Source organism: Chenopodium quinoa, unplaced genomic scaffold (assembly GCF_001683475.1).
Source record: "Chenopodium quinoa cultivar QQ74 unplaced genomic scaffold, ASM168347v1, whole genome shotgun sequence".
NCBI lineage: Eukaryota > Viridiplantae > Streptophyta > Magnoliopsida > Caryophyllales > Amaranthaceae > Chenopodium > Chenopodium quinoa.
In genome coordinates this window covers 1,531,280-1,541,952 of record NW_018745281.1, presented here as the reverse complement: position 1 = coordinate 1,541,952, position 10,673 = coordinate 1,531,280, and the positions used below count along the sequence as shown (strand labels likewise).

The 10,673-nt window shown below is 34.4% G+C and overlaps 1 protein-coding gene across 2 annotated transcripts; it reads right to left on the bottom strand.

Moving 5' to 3' along the window:
* Positions 1–1,333: 1,333 nt before the first annotated feature.
* LOC110711630 (aladin-like) lies at positions 1,334–10,644 on the bottom strand. Of its 2 annotated transcripts, none has more exons than XM_021890045.1 (16): positions 10,389–10,644; positions 10,244–10,299; positions 9,966–10,112; positions 7,928–8,042; positions 7,511–7,610; positions 7,249–7,422; positions 6,124–6,182; positions 4,372–4,459; positions 4,213–4,288; positions 3,443–3,542; positions 3,282–3,333; positions 2,693–2,830; positions 2,441–2,528; positions 2,296–2,363; positions 2,097–2,176; positions 1,334–1,883 (listed from the first exon to the last, which is right to left on the bottom strand). In XM_021890045.1, exons 1-14 carry the CDS (start codon positions 10,444–10,446, stop codon positions 2,301–2,303), a joined length of 1,314 nt encoding a protein of 437 aa, XP_021745737.1. In that variant the 5' UTR covers positions 10,447–10,644; the 3' UTR covers positions 1,334–1,883; positions 2,097–2,176; positions 2,296–2,300. The 2 variants fall into 2 exon arrangements, with proteins under 2 accessions (XP_021745737.1, XP_021745738.1); XM_021890046.1 differs by having other exon boundaries at positions 1,334–1,880.
* Between the last annotated feature and the right edge of the window lie 29 nt (positions 10,645–10,673).

Sequence of the window (10,673 nt, the reverse complement as noted above, 5' to 3'; positions counted from 1 at the left end):
ATATTACACTGTATGTTATACAACATCTATGCAAATAGTTATAATAAAATATCATGTAAATACATTAGGGCCGATTGTAAAAACTCTTTTTAAAGACTATACATAACACACGCTGAAATCTCTAATATCTTTTAAAAGTACTCTGTACTCTTATAATTATTTTTTTAACGGAATGTTAATGAAATTTTGTACTTCAAACTTCATTGATTGCACTTGTTTATCCCACCACTCCTTTTTTGCAATTTTTTGTGATCACGTCTCTCAACCACAAATTGACTTTGAGAAAAACTTCCAAACAAAATACTTGTATAAAAAAGTGAAGTAATTCAATTCAATAATTATACTCCATATTCAATAATACAGAGTAATAATAATGATTTACCCATATTTTTGTCTAGATCAAAATGTTGATAAGGTTGTAAGTTGTAACTACCCCCAGACTCTCAAATAACCACCCCTTTAAAAGGGCTAATTGACCAAATTGGTAAAAAAAAAACAGACCCTTCACGACAATTTGGTAAAAAAAATCACTCCGACAACAATTTGGTAAAAAAAGTTAACATTATACGACAATTTGGTTAAAAAAAAAAACTCAGGCGACATTTAGACCAAAAAACTGTTTTTTTTTTCCGGCAAACTCTTCAAAAGTCCTAATTAAATTGTTTTGTGTTTTTGTAAATTTATTTTTTTCATTTAAAATTTAAATTATTATGTCATCTCCTTTTATTTTGCAAAATTTTGAATTACATAAATTTATCTCCAACAAAAAAATTTGTTAATAATGGGTAGGAAAATTAAGTGAAAATTAGTATTAAACCTTTTTTTCTTTCTTCAAATTTTTATTTCCTTGTAAAAGGTTAGAAATTTAGGTGGTAAAATATGAAATATATTTTTTTTTATTTAAAAAAAAGACACGAAAACAATAGCATTCATAAGTAGTTTGTTGGAAATTTTGTATTTTTAGGCTTAATTGTTGCCTGAGATTATTTTTTTTTTACCAAATTGCCGCTTGAGGTTATGTTTTTTACGAATTTGTCGGCGGAGCAATTTTTTTTACCAATTTGTTGCTAAGGGTCTTTTTTTTTTTTTTTTTTTTTTTCTAATTTGATCAATTGGCCCCTTTAAAAGTAATAAAGTATGCTCCAAAGTCCAGACAACATTTATATATTCATCACAAAAATAAATAACATAAAATTATTCAATAAATGGCAAAAGAATAAAAAAGACAAAAAGTAGCTGGACAATTCCCATTATGGAATTATGAGTACTACGTAATATTTTGTGGACCTGTTTTCCTGAACGTATGTATAGTTTTCCTGAAGATTACTACAAGTAGAAATAAAGACAAGACTTATTGCTTTACTTTCCAGCAAAATCCAACTACAAATAAAATACCATACAAATTGAATGACTACATTAGAAATTCGTGGGTAATTGGTTAATTACATTCTTTTGGTTTTGTTTTGTTACTTTGTAAGGGTAGATTTATCATCTATGCTTGCGTTCACTCAAAAACCTACAAAAGTTCCGAAACCAGATATAGATTTAAACACAGTTAAGCTCTGCTATAGATAACTCGGCTTTTGTACATGATTTAACATCACTATTGGCATATAAAACTTGACTGCAAAATAACAATCGAACAGACTGTATCTGAAGTGCAAAACAATACCGTAGACACAAGAGAGAAGATTTTTTATAGCATTGAAAGAATGTCTGAATTTAATTTACAGTTTAATCATAGCCATCAAAAAAAGCCTTGGGGCTCTGTTGTCTTTTAGAGACCTGTCTTTATAAAACAGAAATGCCGGAGATTGTGAAAGGTCTACAAATCAGCTGCTTGCAGAGCTGAAGCAACGCCTCCCCCTTCCAAAAACAGCCTACTGCAGAGAGAAATAAGTTAACAGCATTTTAACTCCTCCGTACAATAAAACCAATGGGCAAAATGAGAAAAGAAAAGATTTTCTTTTAAGAAAAAAAAGGTAGAGTAACATTTACTCCATGATATAGCAACAGGCTGCAATAAGGCGCAAAATTTCAAAATTGTAGTTTGTTTCTTTGAATTGAACAGACAGCACCTTCCAAAGACAACGTACCTTACAAATGGTCTTGGCACATTACTCCAAACAGGTAGACAACTACTCTCCACAAGCCACAATCAAGGACAACATGTAACCTTCCAAATATATATATCAGACAATAAATTCAAAAGAAAATAAAGCCTAGTCACCTTTCCCTGATCCCAAATACAATTATATGAAAGACAATAAGAATTGATCAACAGTAAAGGCATACCTCAACTACGGAAGAATGTGAGAACGGAATAAAAGAGGATAGGTGCAGCAGAAACCACTGCTCCAGCACTGAAAAGTATAGATGTACTTAAATAAGCTACATTTTGAGATAAGTTGAATAAGAGGGTTGAAGTAAAATATTTTACCACAGATAACAAAGGTCCCTGTTTGAACTTGTCATGGAAAGAAAATGCAATTGCCTTGGGATTGTCCCCAGGTCCTCTGATAAATCCACTGGATGCAACAGAAAAAGATGAAATCACTTTAAGTAGTATGTTTACCAGCATAACATGACCATTAATTCATTTTTGGATATGAAAGAATAAAAGACTAACACACACAGAAAACAGACTGAAAATAAGAGTACAGGATATAAATAATAAATCAAAGTAACTCACACTAGAGATGCCGCGATCAGAGGAGTCCTCCTAACATCATATATGGCAATAAGACCACGGTACAACTCATCTCCTTCTTTGAAAGATATGGCTAGGCGTTCTCCTGAAGCATCCCAAGCTATTTTCTCAATCTGCTGACTGCGATAATGATAAGAAAAAGCCAGAAAGATGATTCAAGAAGCTTCTTGTTCACTGTCAATACACTTACAGAAGCAAGAACTTGAGGTATAATTAGCTTTCTAATTTATGAAAACATTGCCTACAAAATTTCGAATTCTATATAAACTATTCTCAATAGAACAGAAGGTGTAATGTATCAGGAAATTACCATGTCATAGCATTTGAAACCTCTTTCAATCATGTTTACAGAATAACAGGTTCATATTTCCCCCCTATACCCACCCAGTCCAACCACCAGACTGACACTTACAAAGACATGTTTATAGTTTTGTAATTCATACAACAAAATCATTATGTAGCACCGAAGAGAATATCAATTTGAGTAACATTCACTTTTAAATCGTGTAGTCTACAAAGAGATCTTGGATTGCAATTGAAAGCAAGAGAAGATGGCAAACATAGATAGTACCTGTTCGTTCGAGTTGATATCTCTGGGAGATCAACTGGGAGTAGGTGTGCAACTGTAGAAATGATTATAGAACAAGGTTAAAGGTAAAAAACAGGTCACACTGATAGCAATTGTATACATTAGAAGCTTAGGGAGGGCATGGAATAGGCAGCTTTAAGTACCAAGAGACGGAGGTTTTGATGCAAAGTGAACAGATCCCAAAGTAGAAGAATTTGAAAAGGAAAGCAAAATCATACGCCCGTCAGGATCCCATGTTGCCCCCTATGAAAGAAACAAGAACAAGGTAGCATCAATTTCAAGAAAAATCTTCTCTATTTCATAAAAGCTCAAATGAAGCAAGTATGAGACTCAACAATAACCTGCAATTCACAATTATAACAGGGGCTTTAATAGCTGAACATGGGGAATGATACTAAAAGGAGATAACTGTTACTGCATTCAACAAGTAGACGTTGAAGCTGATGTATCTAGAGAAAAATGTTGACAAACACCAGATGTAAAGATGACAAGCATTCTAAATTCCGAGGTACAAATAAGAATAGAAAGATACAATTCCAAAGCACAAATAAGGCGAGCATTTAAATTCACTTCAGCCACTAGACCATTAGCACCACCGACTAGTAGGATTTTACAGCCTAGAATATACTATCTTGGGGCAAGGCCGCAAAGGTGATTTTAGGGACAAGTAATGAATCTAAAATCATTTAGCATTTAACAAAAATGAGGCCACCATTCATCTTTCACAAGCATTATTAGATTACATCTGTTCAAGCTGTTAACAACAAAATCGATTTTTTCAACATTATAACTTGCAAGTTGCACCTCGGTGAATATTTTATTACATTAAATTCAAATCAGCAAGCTAAGGAGTTATAAAATCAAATTAACGCAATCAAAGAAGCTTATAATAGTAGACAAGGTATTTCCTCACCGTAACAAAACCACGACTTGAAGACCATGGTTGTGATGTCCAAGTCCCAGTCTCCCATAGATAAAATGTTCCATCACTGCAAATGAATAATTTTCAATACATAATCTTATGGGACATCACGAATAATGAAGTTAAGATAGTATAAGACCAAGAACATACAACATAGCTGCAAAAAAGTAATCTCCAGTAGGCGACCATCTCAAGATTGATATGCCTCCCCATCCTCGTCGAAAAGGAGTCCCATCACCTAAATTAGCAGAAGGAGCAATGGCCAATACAACATCAAAATGGACTTCGAAAAGAAAACACAATGGTATTATCAAAGGTTTCTAATCTTACTAATGAAAACATAATTAAAAAATCATACTTTATGTTGAGTTGACAATATATAACCTGATTTAATAATAAGAAGAGCATGAGAATACTAAATATTAGCAACTACTTTTATTAAGCCATGAGACTGCTAGTCTGCTAGGAACATAACTGGTAGATACCAAGGAAATAGAAAGTGTATAAAAAAAAAACACATGCCTTGAGTTGTAAAAGATATAGAAACATCATAGTGATCAGCAAATAGATGCTTACAATTCAACTTCATAGTGATCTTAGAAAGCAAGTTGCTTTCATTTCAGCAATCATCTACATGTGGAGCACCAAAAATCCTGAACCCACACCAACTGACTAGAGAAAGCAACAATTTTGGTCAACCCAAAAAGGGATAAAAAGAGGGAATGGCTGGATATTTATTATCTAAAACATATGGAGCAGAATGTATAGGAGATGAACCTAAGATAGTTAAGACTTTAGGCAAATAGGAGAAAAGGCCTTTCAGCCGGCGCCAGTGACCAATGGAAAGAGAAAAGTCCATCAGGTATCAGGGAAATTTTGTAATAAGTTTCATCCACAAGGGCTTCAGTTACTCTAGAGATACAACAACAATGATAACAAAGTGTACCATCAAGGGAAAAGAGAGTTTATAAGCCATTAACTACAGAGTGTTTTGATTTTTGAGATAAAACATATGAATGGATAAAAGCTTAACCATTTAACCTTTTCCATCTAATGATTAGATAAATAAATTAATACATCACCATTTTCAAAACCAAAAAAAGTTAAAAGCTTGAAGAGATATTTCTAATTCTCATTAAATCTCCTATTATGAATATGTTAACCTCTTCTTAATGGAAGTCATACTATTGCATTTCAGCAGGCTGTTGCCTCCATAATTGATAATATAGGTTAGCTTCACCACAGAGTTGATTTAGAGATTAAAGTTTGAGTTACCTACAGAGGAGAAGGCAAAGAACCTTCGTTCGGTCATTGGTTTTAAAAATTAAAAGTTCACTTTCACAACTTCAGATATTAAATAATGGACCCTGAATTCCTGATTATTTTTATTACCACTTCAGCTTTAAATCTATCATTCTGGCTTCAGCCCACAACCCTATAAAAAGTGAGGAACCAACAATTCTTCATTTCCTCCCTATCAAAGTACTTCTAGGAACCACAATAACCTTTTTTCATATCTTCCTCAATCGCATAAAAGCTTTTATCCTCCATCTAAAAAATAATGGACATAAAAGTTCAACCAAGACTTCAAAGTCAGTAGCTTCAAATATGTCTTTATGTGAATCAACCATGGAGTATGACCATATCATTGAGAAGAAAACCTTGAGTAAAACAATTAAATGGCCACATCTAGCTCAATTATACAGTTAGGTAATTCATCATAAGCACTGTTATTATCAACAATACATATAGTAGAACTACATAACAAATTTAAACACAAAGTAAAGCAGCTAATCTTCTGCTTTCCAGGTAATTAATTCTCAAATTGTTTCTAAGATCAACCAAATTTATAGCCACCAAAGCAAAGATTAAAAATAAATTATGCCATAATTATTCCCATACCTTGAGAAACATCCCAAATTGTGAAGGCTGAGCTCTCAAAAGATCCTGTTGCTAAGTATGTGTTGATTAGTCAAGAAAAGCTCATACACCATGCCAAAAGATCAATAAAACATAATTAGTCATTTATAGGACATCAACCAATATATAGGGTACTCCCCAATTAAAAAATTCTGTTAAATCACTAATCATATCAGTCAATCAATACCTGAAGGAAACAGTAACTTTGTACAAAAGACAAGTAAAATACACCTGCTACTCCCAAATGAAGTTTTTTATTTAGATATTTGAAAACCCTAGCCATAACCTACCAATGCAAAGAAACAAGTGCATAGGTATTTTTCCTTATCCTTTCCAAACCCCAAACAACTCGGCCACAGATAACATTATAATTTAGGCTAACTCGAGGATGGAGTAAGAAGCTAAGAACTGCCAGAATTTTGATGTTTAGAAGTGACAATAATGTACATGCAAGGAAAGTTGAGAGAATGAGTTCAAAAATCAATCCAAGTGTAGCAAAGTCGAGTTCATGATGATTCACTAGAGGCTAAGAATCTACAGCTTTCTGGCCTGAAAAAGGGCAAGATTATGCAACTTTTGTCAAACTTGACTTTAACAAAGCATTTTCACCATCAGAGTTCATTTCAATATGCAAAGTACCTAATGGAAGATAACAACCTCAAAAGGAGACCATAACACAGTTTCTAAAAAGATCTTCCCTCAGAAAAAATCTCATTTAAAATATTATATATATATGTATTTGCTCTTTAAGAAATGCATTTCTCATCCAGGTGTATATAGTAAGAGCTACCAACGAGATAGACTCTGCTATTAACAGTGAGCGAAGACAATGAAGTCGGTAAGTATTGCACCGAAGATTTATCCTAGAAAACTAGCATAATGTTGTCTGGCACGGTTCACATTTAGTAGCTCTTCCAAACCATTCAGCCATGTAAAAATACTTTTTTAATGTGATGCATTGGTAAGGCACACGTCAAAAGAATGAAAGTAGAATTTCCATCTTTCAACAAACCAGTTTTTATTATCAGCAATGAATTATTGAATACACACACACACACACCATATTAAGAAGTGTAAAATAGAATCAAACGGCAAAAATAAGGATATCTTCCATCGGGACTCCAAGACAGTGCACTGATGTGCTCATCACTCTTAAGAAAATCCACCAACGTCCATCTTGTGCCAGAGCCCTTGGAAATGGAACCCACAAAAGGGGTAGCCCCAGATCGTACAGATGCTGGATTGCCAGGATATGAAGCAGCCCATATGCAAATTCCACCCCTGTAGAATATCAAAACCAATGGCCGGTCTTAGGAAAATATGTTATGTAAAAACAGCATAAAATACAAGGGTTTATTGTGGTGCTCACTTGCATGCCACAGAAAGTGTCCTCCCACTGTTTGGCCTCCATTCAACAAGTTTGACTTCTCTCTGAAAATCGCCGTGCAAAATGCTTGGATCCTTTCCCTCTGCTCAGATTATTAGTCATTTTATTAAAAACAACAAGTTTCAATTAAAAACATCAAGAGAAACAACACACAATTTGGACATATTTACAGAAAGACTACATTCAATTCAACTATAAAAACTTTATTTTTATACAACCACTCTCCTCTATACCTATTTAAAAGAATTTCAAATTGCTGTATGCATTGCTGTCCACAGTTTGCTTATTAAACGATTAAGTCATGGAAAATAGAGTACTAGCACTTCCATACTCAAGAAAATGTCATGCAAAAATATCAACAAAGAGAGATAATTGGGAATAAAGAGAGCTAAGACATACCAGTATCTTCATAATCACGAATTGTGACCTGATTCAGCCCAGATACAAATGCCAATATATGCTTGTGTTGGTGCCATGATACTCCTTGTAAATTTACTTCTGGCAACAAATGCACCTGCAAAACTAAGAAACTAAGAAGAAGCACTTAAAGTGCAGGCACAAGTATACTACTCATCTTAATTAAAATTTTACTAATTTTCATCAAGTTTCATAGCTGAAATTTGTACAGATCTATGACAGGCTCAATTTATATTGAATAACTCTTTGTTCCCCACATCAGAACAGAAGCAAGGAGTACAATTATACTCCAATACGTTCTGTAAGTGTCAAACCCTTGTTGAGAGTGATGGCAATGTATAAGAGTATGTGCTATTATAATCACAATTCACAGAAGATCTGTCTGTTATCCAGAATCCCCGTTAAAATGCAGCTTTGGAGGTTTGAAATTTAAAAGATAAGCAAAAGGTAGAAACCAATACAGTCTTCATCATTGCTTTGCAAAAAATACACAATAATAACACCTCAACTCTCCACTAATACTTGATATTCCAAAAGGAGTGATGTTAATTGATCAATGCAATCAAAGGAGCGAAAGCACGAAGGTAGCATTCAATAATATCACGGCATCATATTTCACATATTACATAGAGTGCATTAGTGTTAGAATCCAACTCCTTTCTTATGTATTCTTCTTCCTTTATACTTGTATTTTCCTTATGTATTGTCTTTAAAGTCTTTCTTTTATGCTTTCTAGGCTCTAGGTAGAATTATTGTGTTACTCTAGTTTCAGTGTTCACTAGTAATTCTCTATGTAATCAATATAAAGATCTTTAGGGAGCGAATGGTTGAATGAATCAAAGCTCCCTACCCGGTTGCATATTGCTTTAAGACTTGTGTGTTGATTTAAGCCTTTATAGATATTGTGCTTGTCTTGTTTTAAAGCATCCCCTCCAAACCAAGAGAACCTCAAAAGACACCCTCGTTGTCGTCGGTCCCGCTTGTGCCCGCTTTGAAATATCGGCCGTCACAAGCCCCAACTCCGCACTCATTGTAGACGTGTGCGTCCTTGAGATACACTTGGTCCGTGTTGCTGTGTGCTCACGTATCTTTTCCGCTCTAGGCTTGCGTCCTTGTCGCCAAAAGACAAGAACGCGCCGCACGACCCGGTGTCAAAACACTCGGACCGTGACAATTAGCCATTAATAGCCTACATTCCTTATATCAATTAAGGGTACACAAACATGTGAGGCACTTATTTGGCATAACAAGTACAATAGCCAATATTTCTTACTAGAATGTTGATATTTCTGTATAGCCACTAATCTAATCCATCAAATTGAATTAATACAAGCCATTGAAACCACCAGATGTTTCAAAGCTCTCAAAGAAGGCTAGTGTTTGTTCCAATTATATCCCACATAATCCTTTTAGACCATTAAATTCTCATTGAACTTACTGACTAGCAACTTTTCAAACCCCTAAGAGATACCCAATAAACAAACATCTATTCATTCCATTTAAGATACATTACGAATGGTTTACAAGAAAATTTTAAAACGGATTCTTTTAATACTGACTAATTTGCATAATACTCCATACAATCAAAGTCCTGCCAGTTCACAAAACGAGCATCAAAATCAACTGGCACCACCGTCAACCAGTTCAAATATAAAGGTTTGCAGACTCAACAATTACAACTAATCCCAAAAATCCAAATCAACACAATAAACCTATGTCAATCTCATTCTTCTCCCTAATACACTAATATGAACATAGAATGTAAAATTTATTGACAACCAGCAAACCGACGTCCCTTGTGAAAATACTCCTTATAAGGCTTGCACCCACATCAATCAATTCAAATGTAAAGGCTTGCAAGCTTGTTATGAGGCAAACACACTTAATTCCAAACTTCTAATATATCACAATAAACCAATGCCATTCTCAATCTTCTCATTAATACACTAAAATGAACATTCAATGTAAATTTATTGGCAATCAGCAATCCAATTAACTCCATTAAACGCTTCAAACTTACATCATTAGGGTGAAAAATCCGCTTTACAGCACCAATCAAAGCTGGCAAACCCTTCTCCGGAATCCCCCCTTGTTGATCACCAGCATCATCACGAGTTGGCGAAATTAGATTTTCCGGTTGAAATTGCACAGGACTAAATACAACACCCTACAATCCAAATTCAAATAAATCAAATTGTTAATCAAATCAATAGAAAAGAAACCCTATAATAACAATCAACTAGAAACTTATAAAAAAAGTAAGGAATTCAGTAAAAATTCAACAAACAATTAACATACAAGAGCTTTTCCATAGCATTCCTTAGCTCGATCATCGGATAAATTATCAGCAGTAACTGGAAAATCAAAATAGTTTAGTTGAGAATAAATTCAGCGGAAATTGAAAATGGTGAAGGAAATTGAGGAGAGAGAAAGAGAGAAATACAGAGGTCTCGGTTGATTTCGCAGACGGTGACGGTGCCCGGTTGCGGAAACGACAGCATCTTCGGAATTTTCCGACGACCGTGTGGTTTGCTGCAACTCAAGTTAAAAGACACTTCACAGAGGAGTTGTGTGGCCTAGTGTAGGGTTTTAGGACACTAATGAATGGGTTGCACCCTTTCCCGCCAGGGTTCTCGGCTTCTCACCTTTTTTATTATTTTTTAATTAATATCGTTCCGAGGGCGTTCAAGGAAAAATCGAAGAGAAATGAGCAAATGCATACCGATTT

Coding starts and splice junctions, on each gene's coding strand:
- LOC110711630 (XM_021890045.1), bottom strand. CDS start 10,446: ATGCTGTCGTTTCCGCAACCGGGCACCGTCACCGTCTGCGAAATCAAC. Junction 8,043..9,965: donor GGATTTTTCACCCTAATGAT/GTAAGTTTGAAG, acceptor TTAGTTTTGCAG/GTGCATTTGTTGCCAGAAGT. Junction 4,460..6,123: donor AATTTGGGATGTTTCTCAAG/GTATGGGAATAA, acceptor CTGCTAATTTAG/GTGATGGGACTCCTTTTCGA.